This window comes from Palaemon carinicauda, chromosome 22 (assembly GCF_036898095.1).
Source record: "Palaemon carinicauda isolate YSFRI2023 chromosome 22, ASM3689809v2, whole genome shotgun sequence".
Lineage (NCBI taxonomy): Eukaryota > Metazoa > Arthropoda > Malacostraca > Decapoda > Palaemonidae > Palaemon > Palaemon carinicauda.
This window is the reverse complement of record NC_090746.1, coordinates 36,368,717-36,392,417: the sequence shown is the minus strand read 5'-3', so window position 1 is coordinate 36,392,417 and position 23,701 is coordinate 36,368,717. Positions and strand designations below refer to the sequence as shown.

At 42.4% G+C, this 23,701-nt stretch overlaps 1 protein-coding gene across 7 annotated transcripts in view; it reads right to left on the bottom strand.

The window, feature by feature from the left end:
- LOC137616404 (tyrosine-protein phosphatase non-receptor type 11-like) overlaps nucleotides 1-23,701 on the bottom strand; it is a 284,273-nt gene that overhangs the window by 100,120 nt on the left and 160,452 nt on the right. For 6 of the 7 annotated variants that reach the window (XM_068346127.1, XM_068346125.1, XM_068346128.1 and 3 more), the window contains 3 exons: nucleotides 21,467-21,629; nucleotides 5,010-5,189; nucleotides 3,035-3,301 (listed from right to left, as the gene is read on the bottom strand). In XM_068346127.1, the coding sequence (XP_068202228.1) occupies nucleotides 3,035-3,301; nucleotides 5,010-5,189; nucleotides 21,467-21,629 (610 nt within the window). The remainder of the gene's footprint in view (nucleotides 1-3,034; nucleotides 3,302-5,009; nucleotides 5,190-21,466; nucleotides 21,630-23,701) is intronic. The other variant, XM_068346124.1, reaches the window with a different exon arrangement.

The following is a 23,701-nucleotide window of genomic DNA, read 5'->3' as shown; positions in this document are numbered from 1 at the left end:
ATCCATAAACGCAACATACACCTCCTTACCTTTTGCTAAATATTTCTCGCATATCTGCCTTACTGTAAAAATCTGATTCATACAACCCCTACCTCTTCTAAAACCACCCTGTATTTCTAAGATTGCATTCTCTGTTTTATCCTTGATCCTATTAATCATTACTCTACCATACACTTTTCCAACTACGCTGAACAAACTAATACCTCTTGAATTACAACACTCATGCACATCTCCCTTACCCTTATATAGTGGTACAATACATGCACAAACCCAATCTACTGGTACCATTGACAACACAAAACACATATTAAACAATCTCACCAACCATTCAAGTACAGTCACACCCCCTTCCTTCAACATCTCAGCTCTCACACCATCCATACCAGACGCTACTCTCGTTTCATCTAGTGCTCTCCTCACTTTATCTATTGTAATCTCTCTCTCATTCTCATCTCCCATCACTGGCACCTCAACACCTGCAACAGAAATTATATCTGCCTCCCTATTATCCTCAACATTCAGTAAACTTTCAAAATATTCCGCCCATCTTTTCCTTTCCTCCTCTCCTTTTAACAACCTCCCATTTCCATCTTTCACCGTCTCTTCAATTCTTGAGCCAGCCTTCCTTACTCTCTTCACTTCTTTCCAAAACTTCTTCTTATTCTCTTCATATGAATGACCCAATCCCTGACCCCACCTCAGGTCAGCTGCCCTCTTTGCCGCACGTACCTTGCGCTTTACTTCCACATTTTTCTCTTTATATATTTCATACTTCTCTACACTATTACTCTGCAGCCATTATATATATATATATACATATATATACATATATATATATATATATATATATATATATACATATATATATATATACATATATATACATACATATACATACATATGTACATCATATATGTGTATGTATATATATATATATATATATATATATATATATATATATATATATATATACACACAGTATATACTGTATAAGTATATATATATATATATATATATATATATATATATATATATATATATACATATATATACTGTGTAAATATATATATATATATATATATATATATACATATATATATATATATATGTATATGTATATATATATATATATATATATGTGTATATATATATATATATATATATATATATATATATATATATGTATGTATATATATATATATATATGTATATATGAGATGTACGAGAAGGGAAGGTGGTGCAAAGTTGAATGGAGAGTTACTTGAGGAAGTGGATCAGTTTAAGTACTTGGGGTCTGTTGTTGCAGCAAATGGTGGAGTGGAAGCAGATGTACATCAGAGAGTGAATGAAGGTTGCAAAGTGTTGGGGGCAGTTAAGGGAGTAGTAAAAAATAGAGGGTTGGGCAGGAATGTAAAAAGAGTTCTATATGAGAAAGTGATTGTACCAACTGTGATGTATGGATCAGAGTTGTGGGGAATGAAAGTGACAGAGGGAAAGAAATTGAATGTGTTTGAGATGAAGTGTCTAAGGAGTATGGCTGCTGTATCTCGAGTAGATAGGGTTAGGAACGAAGAGGTGAGGGTGAGAACGGGTGCAAGAAATGAGTTAGCAGCTAGAGTGGATATGAATGTGTTGAGGTGGTTTGGCCATGTTGAGAGAATGGAAAATGGCTGTCTGCTAAAGAAGGTGATGAATGCAAGAGTTGATGGGAGAAGTACAAGAGGAAGGCCAAGGTTTGGGTGGATGGATGGAGTGAAGAAAGCTCTGGGTGATAGGAGGATAGATGTGAGAGAGGCAAGGGAGCGTGCTAGAAATAGAAATGAATGGCGAGCGATTGTGACTCAGTTCAGGTAGGCCCTGCTGCTTCCTCCGGTGCCTTAGATGACCGCGGAGGTAGCAGCAGTAGGGGATTCAGCGTTATGAAGCTTCATCAGTGGTGGATAACGAGGGAGGGTGGGCTGTGGCACCCTAGCAGTACCAGCCAAACTCGGTTGAGTCCCTTGTCAGGCTGGGAGGAACTTAGGGAGGAGAGGTCCCTTTTTTGTTTCATTTGTTGATGTCGGCTACCCCCCAAAACTGGGGGAAGTACCTCGGTATATGTATGTATGTATGTATGTATGTGTATATGTATGTATGTATGTATATATATATATATATGTATATATATATATATATATATATATATATATATGTATGTATATATATATATATATATATATATATATATATATATATATATATATATATGTATGTATATATATGTATGTATATATATATATATATATATATATATATATATATATATATATATATATATATATATGTATATGTATATATATATATATATATATATATATATATATATATATATATATATATATATATATATATATATGTATGTATATATATGTGTATATATATATATATATATGTGTATATATATATATATATATATATATATATATATATATATATAAAACATTTCATGAATGTTTAAATATATATGAAACACACGTACAAGATAACAAAAAAAAACATTATAAAAAGTCAAAGCCCAGTAAAACAAAATTTGGGCAGAGAGAGAGACAAACATCTACTCTCACCGAGCCAAAATTAAAAAGTGATGAGACAACACAGGTGTGTGTGTGAATAGGGTATATGGCTTTCCCTCCTACTTCCCGCTAACCAGCTTTGCTGAAAGTATAACCCCTATAAATAGCAAGGGATTGTATTTAGTGTCGGAACAAAGATGTTTTCCCTCAAGCAATAAAGGTAAAAACAAAATTCCAAATACTGTACTGGAAGATTATAGAAGTAATACTGTAAGATGCACAATATAATGCACATCATGATGCTAGGACAGACAGATCAAATTCTGATATACTGTATTCATAACAATGTTTCACATCTGTTACCTTTGTTATTCATTTTTAACAGAAAACCCAGTGAGTATAGTTAAAATTAAAAAAGCAGTTTCAAAAGTGCATAAATAAAATCAACAAGGGTTAAAAATTGCAATAATAAATATACTCACCGTGATCATATTTGCATTGATGTAATCTGAACCAGGTATGCCAGGATCAGTTTCCCTCAAAATAACGCGTGTATGATCGAAGGGTAAAATATTCTTATATCGATTTTTATTCCGATTTTCTGGTTTCTGGCCTTCTTTCCTTGAGTACAACTGTTTACACTCCTGCTGCTGCAAGGATTCAAATTCTTCCCAAAATCCTGCTTTTCCCATGGTAGGACCCGGGTGTTCCTTCTGTACAGATGGGTCAAAACCTGTTTGACGTCGACGCTGCATGATCCACCCCAAATAGATAACACGTAAAAATTTTGTTAATTATAAGTCTTCTAATAAAATCAAATACAGGGTATAGAATAATCTTAATCTAGATTTTTATCAAATTTAAATAGCATGCACATATTGTAAATTGACCCTAAATTTCATTGTGATATTTTTACAGGTTGAACCCCATTTAATCCAGAACTCTGTGGTTTGACAACTCATGATTTATTATGTTTTTAATATGCCACCATTAGCTTGTGAGTCTGCCACCACAGCAGTACTGTTAGTCACCAAACTTTTGTTTAAATAGAAGTCCCCAGCTGAGTGTTTCATTAACACTTATAGGTAAAATATACCCTAGTAAAATAAGTGTATCATAAGAAAATACAACAATTTATACAGCAAACAGGAACTCAAGTCAATGCAAATAAATTAGGCTTCATATGAAGAAGGTTCTGTCTACTCAAATTAGCTGCTAGAAGATTCATCCCTATTGCTATGAACTTCCTCACTTATTTCAGTATACATATGACATACAAACTGTAATGCAATTTTGTCCATATTTTTCATATTTGAAATTGGTATTCCCCATGCAGTTAAGTTATGCAATAAAGTATTCTAATTTGTGGTGAAAAACGCCACCTGCAATTCATTTTAATAAAGATTTGCCAAATAATATCTATTCTTTATGAAGCTTGATGAGAGGCACTTCTACTGTGCTTAGTCTGTTAGAAAATACTAGAATCTGACCTTACCATTTTTGGGAAGGCCTGTCGATACGGATGGGCAACTGTATACAAAATACTAGGGAAGTTAATGTATCTCATTTTGCAATATGAAATTTGATTTTGTTTATATTGACTCATTGCAGTATCTGCAAATGAAGCAAAACTAATAAGAGGGAAATGGTGGTGGTTTGACTTACTGGCCAGCCAATAAGTCACAAAATTACAAAAGTGCTCATGTCCTACTTGGAACTCCATAGCCAACTTGCAAAGCTTATATGGCAATTCCTTAGTAATCAACATTATACCCTAACTCATTTCTTTGGTTATCATTCAATTCAAGATTTATCAGCAAAATAAACTGCTTTTTAAAGGGATCATCACTTAATCCCAATCAGTAGAACTTCAAAAGTTCAATGTTGCAGCAAATGTTTTTATGTTGAACAGGCTGATATAAGTCTTTTTATAGTTTATATATGACATATCTGTTTTGGTCTTGTTACTCATTTTAGAATGATTCATTGTTAATTTGTTCTCATCATTTATTTATTCCCTTATTTCCTTCCCACACTGGGCTATCTTTCCCTATTGGAGCCCTTGGGCTTATAGCATCTTGCTTTTCCAACGAGGGTTGTAGCTTGGGTAGTAGTAATAATAATAATAATAATAATAATAATAATAATAATAATGCTATACCTAACAATTTCTACTCTTATGCTTATATCTGAAAAATATACGGCACATGTAACAATATACTGTAGATCATATTTGGAATCATTAACGATTGTATTACAATATATCCCTTTTTAAGCTTAGTTTAATCTTTGATAACACTGCAGTATTTAAGAGAGATAAGTATATGGTTACATAAAGAATTCCCTTAGTACTCTTAAAAGTCAATTTCTGTAATATGTCAATGGTCCAAAGGTTTCCGGATTAGAGAGGTTTAACTAGTACACCATCTGTGAATCAAATAAAATGTTCTATCTTACCGAAAGCTCTCTAACTCTGCTATCAATACCACGTGCATTAATTCTTGTAGCATTGAAAGGAGTCTTCAGAGGCACAACAGTCCCTGATTGTTCAACCATGGGGTTCCGACGATAATGTTCTACAAGTTCGCTTAAAGAATCAAATTTTCTTCCACCACCAACATCATACTTGCTGTCCTGCTGAAAATAATACACACACATATGTAACTTTGCTAAATAAAAATTGTAAAAATAAATCTAACCAGTTTAGGGCTAAATGTACCTGAAGCATTGTATTAGAAATAGTGTTTGAGTAATATACTGTATACAGTAAAATGAATCTCTAGATTTCAAAATTACATATTTTTTAAGTAAATTGTATTTTTTTCTAACTATGCAAACTTGAGTCTTTTAATAGAAGTATGACTTTAGTGAAGCTGGAAACTAGGCTGTTAAAAATTATAACAAAGTGCAAGTAGTTACTGGCGGGTGGCAGGGAATCCCCCCCCCCCACAACAGCGCTCTGGGAAGCCACTTTGACCATGGTACAGAAGCTATGGAACTACCTAAGACTAAAGAGCAATGGTTTGATTTTGGAGTGTCCTTCTCAAATAAAAGAGCTGCTTACCATAGCTAGTCTCTCTTCTACCCTTACCAAGAGGAAAGTGGCCACTGATTAATTACAGAGCAGTAACCCCTTGGGTGAAGAAGAATTGTTTGTTAATCTCAGTGTTGTCAGGTGGATGAGGACAGATGAGAATTATATAAAAGAATTGGCCAGACTATTCAGTATGTGTTTGTAAGCAAAGGGAAAATGAACCTTAACCAGAGAGAAGGATCCAATGTAGTACTGTCTGGCCAGTCAAAAGATCCCATAACTCTAGCGGTAGTATCTCAAAGGGTGGCTGGTGTCCAGGACAAACTGCTAACTCAAACATTTCCCAATGTTTCAATTTTCATTTCCAATATAGTGACATGTTTACGCTCTAAAGAAGAGTGGATGCTATTACAGAATGTAAGAAAAAATCTGTGCATCAACTTTGAATGGGAAAGTTACTCGATATGAAAAGTCTAATTGACCCAGCTAGAGATCTTACTACATTTGTAAGAAAGGGTTTAAAAACCATTACAAAACCGTTCCCAAATTCTTTCAAATTTAGGAACACTTCACAACCATGTGATAGGCTATACATGATGCACCTGCTTAATATCATCCTACTATATTTATGTTAAGAAGCTATGACTCAAATTTAGCTTGATCACTTCTTCAAGATGATGTACATCTGGCCCAGCACTTTCAGTTTCAGGTGTTGCAATGCTAATAAGTTTAAAACCTTACAGGACCCTCCATCACCTGTTACCTCTACCATCTGAATTCACTCTACCACCACTGGTACTTCAATCAGTAACTCATCCCAGGTTGTTACTTAAAATCAGCCCTAATCAACTAAGCCTCATTGAGTGTTTATGGACAAACAAATATAATGAATCTTATCCGGTATACAGTGACACATTTATCATTCATATTATCACTGATTTCTAGTCGTTTACTTTTAAGAAACATGAAATTTGTCTTCCTTAGATTCTAAATTTTCATTAAAATTAAAAAAAAAAAGAAGTAATATTGGCTATTAATTTATTAATGTATAGATATACAGTATAGGTAGAAAAGTGCCATAGATATTCATAATCATTATCATACAGCATATATTTTTATAATCACTAACCATTAAAGTAAAGCACTATTTTTCATAAGAATTAAAAATCTACAGTTAAGCCTCTATCATTCAAAGGATTACATTTCCTATTCTCATTTGAGCTTGACATCGTACAAAGTACAGTATGTAAGTTTGAAAATGGATAAACTCTGAAAGAAATCACAGCATGTGTTTTGTGACTCTTCTGTGAAAACCTCAGAATGGGAGTTAATTGGACCATACACTGCAATGTAAAAATTATTTTTTAACCATATAAAAATTTTTAAGATGATGTACTCTGGAATGTATTTATTTTGACAAAATAAACTACTAAATACCATTTTGATCCTAGAGGAGCATCAGCATACTCCTTAAGTATCTATATCAAGTTTTCTCACATTGACAGTAGTGAACTCTAAATGGTTCGTAAAAGTGGTTTGTCTCTTCCACACACCAGCTTTGAGGACTATTGGCTACAGAGTGGTTTTTGCAGAACATTAGGGTTACAGCAAGACCACGGATATCATGTACTCAAAGGGGGTCTGGCAACGCCTTCGCAGATGATTTATAAGCTTTCATGATTGTTTCTCAACCAATATAAGATTGCGTTTCGGGATACAACTCTTTTTGGAGCAACCAGTACTCAAAGACAAATTAGAGATCTTAGGGCTAAGATACTGTGTTCTTTTCAAATATTTATGCACTGCTCTTACGGAACATAGTAACATGTCATCCGGGTAATTAGTTACCTCTTTGAAAGACATAATTGTGAAAGAGTCAAATATGATATCGTTTTCAACCAGTTTCTGGGTTTCGGCCACAAAATTGGGAACAAAAGATATAACATGTAATTTGCTTACTCTTTTGGCTGAAGCTAAGGAAAGGAGGAAGACAGTCTTTAAGGTAATGTCCCAGTCTAAGGCTTTATGCATGGGTTCATAAAGGGCTTTTCTTAAGGCCCTGAGAACCTTCTTCACATCCAAAGTAGGGGGTTTGAGTTCTCTAGGACAAGACTATTCAAAATTCCTAATGAGCTGAGAATTCCCATGACAAGGAGAGGTCAAGCCCTTACAGCTTGAAAACCTGGTGCAAGGCCGAGCGGTAGCCTTTTACTGCTGTGCCTGAAATGGATGTCATTATCCTCAGGAATACTGAAAAGTCTGCAATCAGGGGAACATTGGCCTTGAGTGGAGCAATATTCCCCCTATGACACCAATCTCAGAGGATTTTCCACTTAGCCAGGTAGACAGCTGCAGACAACTTTCGGAGATATCCGGAAAGTTGTTTCATAGTTGGTCTCAAAAAGCCTTTTTACGGGAGATGCTGGACAGTCTCAAGTCATGAAGTGACAGGTAACGCACTGAGTCATGGAACTTTCTTATGTGTGGTTCTCGTAACAGGTTTAGCCATCCTGGATGTTCTCTCAAACTTCCATGAGAAGTTCCAGCAGGTCAAAATACCACTCTGCTGCTGGCAACTTTGTAGCTGCTAGCGTTTTCTGACTCCTTAGAAAGTTCGGACTCTGTTCAGTGTCTGACAAATTAGACAGAATGGTGGAAAGGCTTTTAAAGTCTAGTTCATCCAATGGGTGCTGAAAGGCATCTTCCATCACTGCAGCTTATCCTGGGACTGGAGAGCAATACAGTGGGAGTTTATGATTCAGGAGAGTGGCGAACATGTTTAGAGATGGGGAACCCCACAAAGTCAAAAGTCTCTTTGCCACCAGAGAAAGCAAAGACCATTCTCAACCAACTGTTGACCCTGGACAGCTCAGGTGGTCTGCAATGACGTTTTCCTCTTCACGAGGATAAAGCTTGCCAATAGGGCGATTGCTTGGGTCTGTGCCCACTTGAATATGTCTACTGCTAGATGGCATAGCAGGAGAGAGGCTGCTCCACCTTATTTGGAGATATAGGTCATAAGTGTGGAGTTGTCGCTCATCTGCACTACGAGGAAAACTTTCAGTCTCTGAGAAGTGGAGTAACATTAGTTGCGCTGCTTTCATCTCCAGGAAACTGATGTGAAAGGCCTTGTCCTCTTCTAACCATATACCCAAGATTTTCTCCCTTCCTTGGCGAGAAGCATCTGAGAACAGAAGGAATTGTGGAGGAGGAACCTGAAAGGAGGGTCCTGCTTACAGGTTTTTCTCTCTCAGCCACAACTGCACCGAGTGAAGATGCGTTCTCCCGAAAGGGATGAGTTTCTCCGAGGAGAGATGGCCTAGAAACTTCTGTCAAGAGTGTGCAGGAAGAGACTTCCATTTCAGAAAGGTCACTGTTATTTCTCTGAATCTCCAGATCCTGTCAGCAGATGGAAAACCTCTACCTTGAACCGAGTCTATGTCCATGGCTAGGTACTGATGGACTGCTGAGGAACGAGGCTGGACTTCTCCAGGTTCAGTTGGATCACTAACCCCTTGCAAAGATCTAAGTATAGATCCCTGTGCCTCAACAGGAAAGCTCGGGATTGCCAGGAGGAGCCAGTCGTCCAGGTACCTAAAAAGTCTAATGCCCATAGCATGAGGACAGGCTGAGACAAGGGCAAAGACTTTGGTGAAAACCTGAGGGGTTATTGACAAGCAAAGCACAGCACCCTGAACTGAAAAATCTTGTCTCAAAAAAGGAAACCTCAGGTACTTCCTTGAGGGAGGATGGATTGGGACCTGAAAGTAGGCAGAAGGAAATCGTTCTTCCTGATGGCCTGGAGAATTGTGGCTGGAGTCTCCTATTTGAATTTTTTCTGCAGCACAAACAGGTTCAAACGGGAGAGGTCTATGATGGGTCTCCATCAGCTTCTCTACCAGAAATAGATTGCTGAGAAAGCCTGGAGAGTCAACTAAGAGTTTATCCATGGCTCCTTTGGCCAACAATTTGAATACTTCCTGTAATAAGAGGAGGTTCTTTACTGAGCCTTTCATATAAAATTGTTGGATTGCCAGAATCTTGGTCATAAGTGGTGGACAGGCTACAGAAGGGACTCGATATCCTGAACGGAGGACTCCTACCATTCAAGGGTCAGCCCCGAAGTCACGCCACCTTAGTCAGAAGCTTTGCAGGCATCCTCACACTGGTGGTAAGCTGGAGGAGATGCCCTCCCTAGTGGGAGCCTCTGCGACAGTGCTCTCTTTGTCCGGAGGGATGTCATCTCCGATGAAAGGTAGGTCTGAGGGCTTACCTCCCGAACTATTGTGAATCTGTTGGAGGCAGATGTCATCTTTGCTATGGAACTGGCTTAAAAGGCAAGTTCCTTAGCTGCTGCTGGGGGGTAGGCAAGCTTGGTGCCACTACTCTTCATATCATAGGGGCTTGTCCTGACCTCTCTACCTTCTCTATTGCCATAGCTACATCCGAGGGAGCAAACAGAGAAGGGGACCTCACAAAGTTGAAGTTTCTCAGGGCTAATGCATCCCTAGGTGACAGATCTCTGGAGCATTTTGCTAAGACAGCGTCGCACATCTTTCGGATACAGTTACCCCATCAGTAAACGTTCTGATATAAAAGGAATTCATTGGCTTTAACCCCAGATCTAGATAATTACTCAAATTGCACAAGGGTGAAGGGTGTGTTCTTCCCTTAAGTTCTCTGTGACTGCAAAGCAGGAAACTGTTCCAGACCAGAGGTCTAGCCATGAGCAGGCTTGGATGGCAGACATAGCTGCTATTTCGGAACCTGAAAAGATGGAGGCGAGGTTGGACAACTTATCGGCTACCAGTTTAGTATAATAGGCGTTGATATGGATTGGAATCTGAAAGGCACCAGAGTGTAAATAAAACCTTCTCTAGCATAAAAGAGCTAAGGGCAGTAGCTCTGAGGACCTGCTGACCTCAAGGGAATTTTCAGATACTGAGGCTTGTGAATTAAGCAAATCTAATGTGTCTTTAGTCTGGTTAGAAAGGGATACTTCTGGGCTTTGAAATTGTGGGAAGATTGAATCAATTTTGCACCGTCTTTTAGCGGTTTACGCGAGGAGGCTCATCCAGCCTATCTAATCGACGAATGAGGCTCATAATCTTAACAAATTATGAAGCCTCTGAGCCCGACATCGGGACCTCGAGGGGGACTGCAAGAGCTGAGCTGGTGTTTGCCCGTGCAGTAAGGTTCTCCGAAGAGTCATAAATGGTGATAATGATCTTGTCAAGTTGTTCAACTTTTGGGATAACTGGTTCTTCCATTTTAACAGTTATCGTTTGGTTCTTAATTTTTCCTCAAACGTACTTCCTTCCCCTCATGTCATTCATATTGACAGGAATAGGAGGTGGAGATGGAACGGGAGGCGTCCAGCTCACTCCTGTTATAAGAGCATTCACCTATAACAACAGTGTGTGAGGCAGAAGAATTGAAATTTCTCTCTGAATTTGATTTTCAAAGAGAAAAAGAATTCCTTGTAGGGTGTCATCTGGAACGCCTATAGCATGGCCATCGACTACAATGTCTAACAAGCATAACCTCATCTGTGTCAGATGGTGGTGTAATTCGTGGGAAGGGGAGGAATGCTTCTCATCCCTCATCCATTTTCTGTACCTGAAAAGAATCATCTGAAATAAAATATTGTTCTGTAGAACGTAGAGGTCCCCTTTTTTGTTTTGTTTCATTTGTTGATGTCGGCTACCCCCAAAATTGGGGGAAGTGCCTTGGTATATGTATGTGTAGAACGTGTGACGTGAAGCATTACGAGCCTTCGGCCAAAAGCTAGTGTGTGCCTGTTCATGTAAATTAATGTTTGCTATTAGCATAAGTCAAGGCTTTGGTATCGTCAGTCCTAGCTAGATGTTTATAAAACCCCGGGAACTTTAAAATAGAGGGGTGTCTATCTACCACGTCCCTTAGGGTGTGTTGATCGTAAACTAGCTTGAGAGGTTTTAGCAGGATTATGTCTTGCACTAACTTTGTTATTTTGCAGAGGAATATTGCAGAGGAATACTCTCACATCAAGATGGCAGCACATTTCGTGACGTCATGATGTTTGAGTCTGACAACTCGTTTAGATTTGTTGACCTGACCAACTTGTGGAGGAGTTGCCTCACACTCAGAGATGACAGGGCGTAGAATGATGCCATCATGCTTAGGTACAGACTTGTTAAGCTGAACGTTCAGCCTGGCTGAATTGTTAATCGACAAAAATTGGGGAATTAAAGAAGGTTTTGTCACACTCGACTTCTTCACAGTAATAAATTTTGAAGGAGACAATTGTTCAGAACAGCTTGGCATTGCCAAGTCTTGGGGTGTGGACACAGCCGAAGCGGTCCGACCATACTTGTATTAGTATGAGGCAAACCTTGCTCATTTGAACGAACTGGAGAATGGCAAAAAGGGTCTTTCAATATGGCTGCTTCGGTTCGAGGGGAAATGGCAGGCTCAACTCTAAGGTTCCGCGATTGGGAGTGCAGAGATACTTTCAAAACACAAATTTGAAATACTTCCAAGAGCGGAAAGATTTTTTCTGTATAACCAGACATGTAGGGTTCCCCCACTCAACACGATCGTAGGAGGTAAGGGATATCTAAGCATAACAGGGTAATCAGGGACTGAGGGTACTGATATTGGATCTGGCTCTGGGAGAGCAGCAGCCACAGCCAAAGGATCCGCTACACGTACTGATTCAAGTTCATACTGTACTGTACATTATCATCACTGGGTGATATAATGTTAATAAAATTCTCTTGGCTGTCATCATCTGTGACTGGCGAGTCCGGGTTCCTGACCCAAAGGACCTGGTTTGGGGGATAACGTTCGTCGCAAAATCAAACTTTCGTTTCTTGCTACTGCTGGCAAAAGAAGGAGGAGAACGATCTCACTTAGATTGTTAATTGTGACGAGAACGATATCTCTCCCACTAGGAGGAAGGCTACTCCCTACAGTATTCACATGGTTATTCCACGGAACATCTCTTACCACAGAAAGAGGGACAAACTTCAACATGGATCATGAAGGCACCTCAGGAACATTCATCCCAGCCAGGGCATAAACGCACAATATTTGACTTGCTGGCCATAACGCACTCACTCATAACTCACAAATAATGAGAGAAATGCAAGTGACAGTGAGTATTAAAGACAAAAGGCACAAGCGCTATAAGGGTATCGAGGGTGAATATGGATGTCTGATTGCAGAGAGGAAATGATGTATGTCCCCTTAACTTCCCAACCAGGAGTGCAGTGGTTAATGTCATAAGCAGGCCACAAGCACAGTGGTTGCTTAGCAAATATAAGAATGATGCAATCAAATAATTTTTCTTTGATTGTCTGGTTGTTCAGAAAATGAAACTAAGAGTAACCCACACAAATGACTCAGAAGTTTGTATTAGCATAGGAATAACTTTAATCTATTACCATATATTACTGTGTAAAGGACAACCCCATGTAAAGGGTGAACCCAAAAATTTTTATCAAACAGTATACTCCATGTAATAGGCAAATGGCAATTTAAAGGCCAGCCTAATGTTGCTACACTTTTATCATAAATCTTACCACACATATTATAATCTTTATTGTTGTTACTGTTATAAATTTAAGTTTTAGTTTATAAAATAAGCTGGATTTCTATTTAAGAAAGTATGAAAATAAAACATTTCCTGAGTTTGAACACAATTTTTACATTATTCATTCAATGTTTACATTTCGTTGTTCCTAACCTTTTTCCTCCTATTCTCACTCAATATTTTGCAACTACGAAAACATGTTTTTGCATTTAAGATAAAATGAAATATCAAAAATCTTAAGTAATTTTTATTTTTCCTAACATACTTACCGAGAACTACTTTCTTTTGGGGTCACTTGTGATCCCTCTTTCTCGACCAAGGTTTTTCCCGCCGTTACCCCCCTTACTACGCTCTACATAGGCTTACCCCCGCCGCCAAGGAATGCGCCCTGAGGGCAGGATTAGGGCAGGTCACTGCTTCTCTGGGTCAGCGTCCTCATTAAGTTCGTCGCTTAGCCCAACTTGGCAATGGAAGGATGGCACTCGGGGATGGAAGGGAGGGCCATTACCCGAAAGTAGTTCTCGGTAAGTATGTTAGGAAAAATAAAAATTACTTAAAATTTTTGATTTGTTCCAACACAAAATACTTACCGAGAACTACTTTCTTTTGGAGACTTATACTTTAGGAGGCGGGAGTGCTATTCTGACACTTGACTCGGCACGTAGTGCCTAGAGGGCTATGGAATGCGGGGGCCTATCAGAGTGCGGAGCGAGGGTAACTGCGGAACCTTACGCTATTATCTAAGACTCACCTCTTAAAACTTCTTCTGACGATTTTCTCCTGATGTAGTCGCGAAGAATTTGTTAATCGTTGGGGACAGCCTCTGGCCTACCGCTACACAGCTTGGAGGGCGGCAATGACTGTCCCAATGGAGAACCCGTCCAAGGATTTTCTTGAATAATTCTTGAGGTAGTGGGCAGTAAAGGTCGACTGGTGCGACCAAGTGCCTGCCTGCAGGATCTGCCCCACCGCCATGTTTCTCTCAAAGGCCAAGGAGGTGCTCAGACCCCTGATGTCATGGGGGCGGGGAGTGCCTGGCACTGCCATTTTATCCTCTTCATAGGCTCTAGCGATGACTTGTCTCAGCCAGAAGGAAATGGTGTTCTTGGAAACTTGCTTCCTATTAAAACCTGTGGAAACGAAGAGGTTCTTGATACCTGGTCGGAGATGAGCTGTCCTTTCCAGGTATTTTCTGAGCGTCCGTACCGGGCATAACTTCAAGTCTTCCGTAATGCCCGTCTTGGGAATGGCCGGAATTGAGAAACCTTCAAACCTCGGGTCCCAGACTGCTGGGTTCTGAGTCTTCGCCACAAAGGAGGGCACGAACCTGAAGGACACTTCCTTCCACCCTTTGGAGTGCGAAACGTCGTAAGACAGACCATGGATCTCGCCCACTCTCTTAGCCGAAGCTAAGGCTAGCAAGAAGACGGTCTTGAGGGTGAGGTCTTTGTCCCCGATATCTTTCAGGGGTTCAAAGGGAGGACGACTTAGCATCTTCAAGACCTTGGCTAGGTCCCACCTGGGCACTCTCCTAGCTTGAGGGGGGCAGGATTGCTCGAAACTCCTGATCAGCATCGCTATGTGTCTCGAGGTCCCCAGGTCGATGCCTTTCAGGAGGAAGACTTGGCCTAAGGCGGCTCGAACTCCTTTAATGGCCGGAATTGACATTCCCACTTTATCTCTAAGATACACCAGAAACTCAGCTATGTCCGGGACCGAAGCTTTAAGAGGTCTAATGTGTTTCTCCGAGCACCACTTCGTGAAGGAGGCCCACTTCGCCTGGTATACCGCGGTCGAGGATCTCCTCACGTATAGGGACATTCTCTTAGCTGTGGTGGCGGAGTACCCCTCCTTCTTCAGGAGCCGCTCGATAGTCTCCAGGCGTGAAGGCGAAGAGAGAGAGGGTTGTCGTGGAGCCTGAAGAAGTGCGGTTGGTGCAGGAGGTCTGACCTGGCGGGCAGAGGCCAAGGTGGTTGGCTCGCTAGGTCTTTTAGGTCCACGAACCACTCTCTCTCCGGCCACCAGGGCGCTACCAAAGTCATCCTCAGGTTTCGGGAGGCCCTTACTCTGTTGAGTACCTGTCTTATCAACGTGAAGGGGGGAAAAGCGTACACATCCAGGTTGTCCCACTTGTGCTGGAAGGCGTCTTCTAGGGCTGCCTTTTGGTCTGGGACCGGGGAGCAATAGACCGGTAGTTGGGCGTTGAGCTTTGTTGCAAAGAGGTCCATCACCGGGGAGCCCCAGCGTTGAATGATGAGTCTGGCTACTTCTGGGTGTAGAGACCACTCTGTCCCCACTATTTCACCCATTCTGCTGAGGCCGTCGGCCAGAACGTTTTTCTTCCCGGGGATGAACCTTGCTAGCAGCACCACTTGCTGCTCGTCTGCCCAATGTAGGATGCTTATGGCGAGGTCGCACAGTTCTTTCGATCTCATGCCCCCTTGCTTCTTTATGTAGGCCACTACTGTGGCGTTGTCGCACATTAACGCCACGGTGTTTCCCTTTAGCCGACTTGCAAAGTGAAGACATGCCTTCTGGACTGCTCTTAGTTCTAGGACATTGATGTGTAGACGCTTTTCGCTCTCCGACCAGGTACCGCGTGCTGTCTCTTCCAGAAGGTGGGCCCCCCACCCTTGGTTGGAGGCGTCTGTGAACAGGAGGTACTCGGGGGGACTGGACCCGAGGGGCATCCCCTTGAGGGAGATCGACTGGCAGTGCCACCATTCTAGGGAGGTTCTCGTGTCTGGAAGGACTGGAATTAACGCCTTCTGGGAGTCTGTCTGGGACCAGAGGCTCTTGAGGTTCCATTGAATGGGTCTGAGCCTCATCCTCCCTTGGGGAACCAGTTTCTCCAATGAGACCAGGGGACCTATAAGTCTCTGCCAGTCTCTCGCCCTCCTGGAATGTTCTGACAGGAACGGCTGAATGATGTGCTTGAGGTTCCGTATCCTGTCTTCCGAAGGGAAAACCTTCCCCTGCACGGTATCCAACGTCATCCCCAAGTATCCCATTCTGTTGGATGGTGTTAAGTTCGACTTTTCCAGATTGATTACGATTCCCAGATTCCTGCAAAACTGGAGGAGGTTTCTCCCTTGCTCCTCCAAGAGGGCCCTTGAGTTGGAAAGGAGCAACCAGTCGTCCAGGTATCTGATGAGACGGATACCTCGTTCGTGAGCCCACACTGAGACTGTCGCGAAGACCCTCGTGAACACTTGAGGGGCCGTCGACAGACCGAAGCAAAGGGTCTTGAACTGCAGGATCTGGGAACCCCATTTTACCCGGAGGAACTTCCGACTCGACAGGTGGACAGGGATCTGGAAGTATGCGTCCTTGAGGTCGACAGTCATCATATAATCTTTCTCCCTCAAGGACAGCAGGACGGATTTTGGGGTGTCCATCTTGAAGTCCGTCTTCCTGACGAACTTGTTGAGGGCCGACAGGTCTATCACGGGTCTCCACCCCCCCGTTGCTTTCTCTACCAGGAATAGGCGGCTGTAGAAGCCTGGGCCTGGGAGAAGGACCTCTTCCCTGGCCCCCTTCTCTAACATGGAGGAAATCTCCTCTTGAAGGGTGGCCCTTTTCATCGGGTCTCTGGGGGCCAACCATTCTGTCTGGCTGGCTGGAATAAGAGGGGGTGGCTCCGCTATGAAGGGGAGCCTGTAGCCTTCCTTCAGGACGGACACCGTCCAAGGATCCGCTCCTTGTGCCTTCCATGCTTGCCAATGCGGTCTGAGGCATCCCCCAACCCGAGGCTTGGGCGGGAGTAGGGGGCCTCTCCCTCTACCTTCTCCTAGAGAGGCGGCCTGATCTGCCTCTCCTAGAGGAGGAGTAACCCGACCTGAAGGAGCTGGAAGAAGCTGGTGCTCCTCTGCGGGAGGGCTGAGGAGTTGTTGTCCAGGAGGAGGAAGGGCTCGAAGTGTTGGGGGCGGCCTGAGGAGTCACGGCGCTATCTGAGGCGGCCCTCCTGTATGGCGGCCTTTTAGACGACGCAGGTCTGGGGACGTTGGCCTCTTTCTTCTTAGACACTTTCTCCATCAGGTTCTCCAGCTCTTTTAATGGGAACAGAGACTCGCCCCACAAGGGTAGGCTACGTACAGCTCGGGCCTTTCTGTCCGGGATCCTCCTCGATACCTTAGCTAGGACCGTGTCTCGTTTCCTTAGGACCCAGTTGGCCGTCAGGGCGAGCGCCTGGTACGATAGAAACTTAAGAGTTTTCCCCCCGGAGGTGAGAAGGTCTGTCAGGAGGCTTTGCTGTTCAGGATCTTCGGGGTCGACGGAGGCTTGCACGTTTACTAAAGTGGAGGCCCACCAGTCCAGCCATGAGGAGACGTTAACCAGGTCCCGCGACATCTCCTCCATCATGGCGGCTTCCGTAGGAGAGAAGGAAACCGGGGCTGACGAGGCCTTTTCGTCTGAGCCGCCTTGTCCTAGGATGTCCAAGGCCGGGTCCACTCTACAGGGGCCTGGGCGCCGCCCTTCCGGAATGTATACTTTCCCTTGCGCTTTGAGGCCCTGGAGCAGTTTCGAGGCACTCTGGGACTTGGGGGCTTCCGCATTGCTGGCCACCAAGTTGTCTATGTACTCTTGACCTAGTACTAGGTCTGGGGCAAGAGGAAGGGCCAGGGAGGACTTCGGAAGGGTGGCGTGATGGGTAATTCTCAGGAGGCTTGATCTCCAGGAGTCCCCCTTTGGCGCCGAGGGTTCCGTAATCCCATGGTGCCTCCTGATGAGGCCCACCAATCTTCTATATGCGGAGTCCTCCGACGGGGGAGCTTCTCCTCCGTCAGCCGAGGCCTCGGCCTGGAGTGGGGGCGCCGGGTTGCTGGTTCGGCAGACCGGTCGTCCAGCCCTTGGGTCCAGGGGGGGCCGCCCTGTAACTGTAGTGAGATCCGTAAGAGGGTGGATCTCGCTGCAAGGTGGGTACCACCGGCTCAGGGAGGGCCCTCGGTTGCCCGAAGGCTCTGGAAGCGGAAGTCACGGTCCCGGTGGGCTGACCCGACAACAGGAACCGTTCCTTCTTACTCGATGACCGCACCAGCTGGGCTGGTTCGGTCAGGCTGCCTGCAAAGAAGCGCGTTTCCCCCCGCTGGGCGGGGTGAACCGGAGGCCTCGAGGACTTATGCTTCTGCGAGAGGTCTTTCCTGCGTGCCAGGTCGCGCGGTTCTAGGCTGTGCGTAGAGAGCGGCAGCCTAGACGCACGTTCGCTGGATCGAGGGTCTGGTGAATGGAGCCTCTTGGACTCTCCTGAAGGTACGTAGACCCAGGCGCCCCCGGGAGAGACATTTCTCCTATACCTACGAGAATGGGAGCGGGAGCGCTTCTTGCTAGGCCGCGACCTTGACCTAGAGCGGGAATGTTCGCTCTCGGACAGTTCCCTTCTCCTGCGTCCTTTCCCCCTGACTTCCTCCTCGGAGGATGAGTCTACTTCTGACGAGTCCGACAGCGCCACGTTTCTCGCGTAACGGCTGCTAGCGTGATCCGCGGGGGAATTACCTCGACGCCGGGTGCCCGAGATCGAATGCTGGAAGAAGTCCTCGGGAACCGCCGTGGAGATCGTCGTCACAGAGTCTAATCTTTCCATGCCAGGGGGCCAGGGGTCCAGGGTCACGTCCATTCTTAGCGGTGACCTCCCTGGTGTCTTCGGTAGCTTCCACCCGAAGGCATCGCTACTCGGGCGGCGAATTCTAGTTTGGCTGTCCCCTGGCGGGGGAGAGCCCGACGCACCGGCCCACGAGGGCGGAGGTGACTCTGATACTACAACACTGCCCCATAAGGGGTCTTCAGAGGACGCGTGGCCCCCCACCACAAGGCCTGACTCACCCGAAGCACTACCGGGCCCTTCATTAGCCCTAGAGGGGCCCACCCTTGGTTCTTCCCTCGCACTGGATACCCTGGGAAGAACGCCTTGACTTTCTACAACACTAGAGGCTTCTTGCCCTCTCCTCTGCGAAGGAGACGGAGAAGCCGAGGCTTCGTCGGACCGATCACTGGCCGACGGTAACGAAGATACGACACTAATCTTCCTGGGGGAACGCTTCGAAGATTTCTTCTTTTTGGTACTGTAGCGTACCCACTGGATATCATCCCAACTTACGCACTCCGGACACGTGTCCGCGGAGGAGCAAACTTTCCCCCTACACGTGGAACAAAGGGAGTGAGGATCTACCTCTGGCTTTGAGAGGAAAGCCCCACACGACTTTCCGGCTCTAGGCCCAGGGCAACGGCGCACATGCTCCATCGTTCGCACACGAATGGCACAACACTAGTGAGCTATACGTACACTGGGGATATACACAGGGAGAACGCACTGTAACACTTGAGAATAACGCACTACGAAAAAACACAAGTCCCCACGCTGGAAACACGTGGAACGCAAACGCGCCAAAGGATCGAGAGAGACGAGAGTGAGCTGTGTACTGCTCACGACCAAGGAACTTAATGAGGACGCTGACCCAGAGAAGCAGTGACCTGCCCTAATCCTGCCCTCAGGGCGCATTCCTTGGCAGCGGGGGTAAGCCTATGTAGAGCGGAGTAAGGGGGGTAACGGCGGGAAAAACCTTGGTCGAAAAAGAGGGATCACAAGTGACTCCAAAAGAAAGTAGTTCTCAGTAAGTATTTTGTGTTGGAACAAACTTATTTTTAATAAGATTACCTTTACATATAACTATATAATTTTGGGCTCAGGCCATGTCGTCCTGATGGAAGTTCCTTTAAAGTAGCTTCCTAGGTATATTTAATAAATATTCCCTAGGAAGCCACTTTAAAGGAACTTCCATCAGGACGACATGGCTATCTCACCCAAAAATAGATTTTTCCGTTTTTTATAGAGCAGCTGCTGCTTACCTACTAACTACCATGAATTTCAAGTTTTTTAAAAACAGTTTTTTCCTTTATTTAAATTTGTTTGCATCATTGTTTTCCTGTGTACCATAAGTGAGATACCGGTAACCTGCAAATTTTGAGGTTTCGGACAACTACCACTACCGCCATCTCTTGGCAAATAATGAGTATTCCTAGTTGTCCGAAATACGTTTTTGGTGACAGAAGTATTGTAATAAAGAAAAAATTAACGCTTATTTTTATTTTACTTAAACATACAACTACATCGTATGATTATACTGAGCATATACGTTAATAATTCAATCCTCCCTACTAACTACTATGTACATGAAAAAATTAATTACCAGTACAAATATAGAAAATTCTAGGCTTTGGACAATTAGGCTAGCCTAACAACAGATTCACACAACAGAGCTCGAGTACAGTATTATAAATAAATAAAGATAAAATTACCGGTAAATATTCCTATTTTACTTAAACATAAAACTACATACCGTAATTAAAATGAGTATATTATATGATTTTAAGTCAATCCTTCTAAACTACTTACCTATTAAAGAACCATATGCAACCAGAATACCCTAACAACAACACAACAGAGGTCGAGAAAAAAAATATTTTCATAATTCTAAAAGTATCTCTCGTGTCATGGGAGAACCCTGACTCTTTTCACCCAAAACTGGTCTTAAAATGTCTCCCTTTACATAGTATTATACGGTATATCATATTGTATGTGGAATGCTACGTAGATGAAATCAGTCAAATAAAATTTTTATTTGTCAAACTCTGATTTTTCCTTTCTAGCAAAGTTTGGTTACATTTTCTGTTATTTTAATAAACTTAAGGAAGATTTTCCTTATCTGATACCCGGTACTTTAAATTTCAGGTTGTATCTGCCAAATTTTGGTAAATCTTAAATATCTGATACCCCACTACATTCATACCAAGAACAAGGTGCCTTTCAATCATATGGATCTAGATGGTCATGCCACATACCTTCCTTGCCAAAAGAAATATAAAAAATCATAATGTAATAAAAACATTTCCTCAGGATATTCATCATAAAAATTTTTGTGCAAATGGAAAAGATAGATCGGATATGCTTCTAAAACTTATATTTTTCTAAGAATTGACACCTAGAAAAAATACTTGGGGAATGAGCAATATAGGTGTTACACAAGTAGACGCTCATACCTAATGGTAAAGTGAGTAATTGTTGTAGGTCTTCTGTTTGAGATAACAGACTGATGGACCTTACGGCTTACAAATGTGAAATAGGGCCTTTAGGTGATTAAGATAATTGTGATAATATGAAGTAATTTATGTACAGTATACCCAAAACTCCTACTCATCGTCCCAATTATTCATTTAGCTTTAAATTAAAATCAGAAGATCTTTAAAGCTTAACTTAGCACTCATATAAGAATTAAACTAAAAAAAAAAGATAAATTTTAATCAACTCACCACACATCTTATCATGACATGCGTTACTTTATCATCTGTGCGAACTGATAGAACATAGTCGCCAGGTTTGCTCTGTGATTCACGGACTAAAAAACTGCCATTCTTTCCCTTTTCTAAAATCAATTTCTCAGCTTCACGTCCAGAAAGATGACCATGAAACCACCTGTAAACATAATTTATCGTTACAAACATTGAAATTTAAATTACGATTAAGAATCTAAAATGTAATGTGAAAAAATTATTGTTCAAATTTATAAGTTTACTGTAGTATCACATATTAAATTCTTTAATAACATACAAACCTACTACTGTACATATAAGACTTTTTCATTTACCAAAAGGAAGTTCAGGAAACTTAAGCCCCTGGTAAATAAAATGAATGGAAAAAGAAAATATAAGTCTACTAGTAACCTTGAATACTTGCAAGCAGACCAATCAGTCTGAATCAACTCATTTATTCATTCTTCGTTTGTCTGGTTAAGATAACAGTCTAGTTTGGGGAGAGGAATCCTATATAATGCATTTGCATAACCTTTTTTTTCAGAATTAGAATTATTCATCACAAAGTCACTGCTTATTTAAGGTAGAAATACTGAGCTGTTGTAACTACTGACTTAGCTGAAAGTGATCAGTGGGTAAACAGGAAATATTTCACACATTGATTCAAGAATGTGAACCCTTTTTTTAAAGGTATACAGGGAGCTGCAATTAAGAAGCAGAAACCCTAGTATGGGAGAGCTAATATGTTTGTGAATTGTATGATTTTAATAAATTAATGTCATGCAGGACCCTTAGGAGTAACCATGAAGTAAAGAAGCTTTCCATACTTTACAACCACCATATTGATGTCAACATTCTAATTCAAAATTAAAGAATGTGAAGGAATTGTGACCACATGGACAATCACATTAACTTGTGTTACTTTTTCAAGTATCAAATTTAGGTAATCCATCAAAATATCCTGCCCGAGCCAATGAGTAATGTTGTTCTTAGTTATTTGTCTCCTGAAATAGCCTATGGGTAGGAAATAAGTACATTTTCTGGAATGCCTCTGACTTTGTAAGCTAAAATTAATGGTAACAAAGTTGACACTCTCAACAGGAGTCTCATATGTATTCTGTTTAATTATTCTCCAAAGCCAAATTTGATAGTATTTTGATACTTCTTTCTTATGCATGCGAATGCTAATGAAGAGTCATTTAGAATAAGGTCCAAGATGTTGACTTCTGTGCACATAGAAATGCAAAGTACTCATCAAGCACAATAACACCTCACTGGAATCATCAAAATCTCTGAGAGGTGATAAAAAGGAATCAATTATATACAAGGAATATACCTGACATATGATGATTAATGTGATGGTATATATACCACCATCCTCTCCCTCTACCACTACATCCATAAGAAAGGGGCAGCAAGAATGGAGAAGAGCCAGTCATTCTGCCCTCATTCCAGGCTTATATTAATACATTATCATAGGCAAGATACTTACTGTCCCGCATGGGAACTGGGCTTGTTTCACAACTACTTGAGCAGCCACCACAAGACCAAGTGAAAAGGTGTCAAGGAACTTGCAAGTACTCCTGTAGGTTAAAGGATGTGAAGGTGGTCTGGTGCATACATACTCCAACCAAACACCTGGCTGACTGCAAGATTCCTCTTGAAGACAAGAATGGGGCCAAACCCCTGATTTTGTAAGTTCTAGTCCTACAGTGCATCCACTTTGTCTCTCATAAAGAGGGTAAAGGAATGTGTCCCCCTTGCTAGATGTAAACCACTATGAAAGTGCCATTGCAACAACACTGCCCAATACATCCTCAACATTCGTTAAATGCTTGCATTGCTAGAAACGCTGCTAGCCGCCTAGAATGTCGATGAGTAGATGCTTCTTCTGACCACACCTCTGAGACAACCGGATCGATTAGGTATGCGACCCACCCCTCTTTCGATGCATCTGAACACAGTTGCATGTCCAGATGTAGAGAGTTGAGTGCCCCTCCCCTGTAAAGGTTTCCTCATTCAGCCAACAGATAAGATTAATCTAAGTCTCCTGACCTGCTGGGACCAGAAGGGATGGGAAATCCCTGAAGGCTGACTATTGATTCCTTAAATAGCGCTAAGGAGATCTCAGGCGAAGGTGCCCACTTGAGGAATGACTCTCTCTAATGAGAAAATGTAGCCAAGAAGACTCTGCCAGCACTGAGCTTGGACAGAACAGATGCAATACCTCCTTGG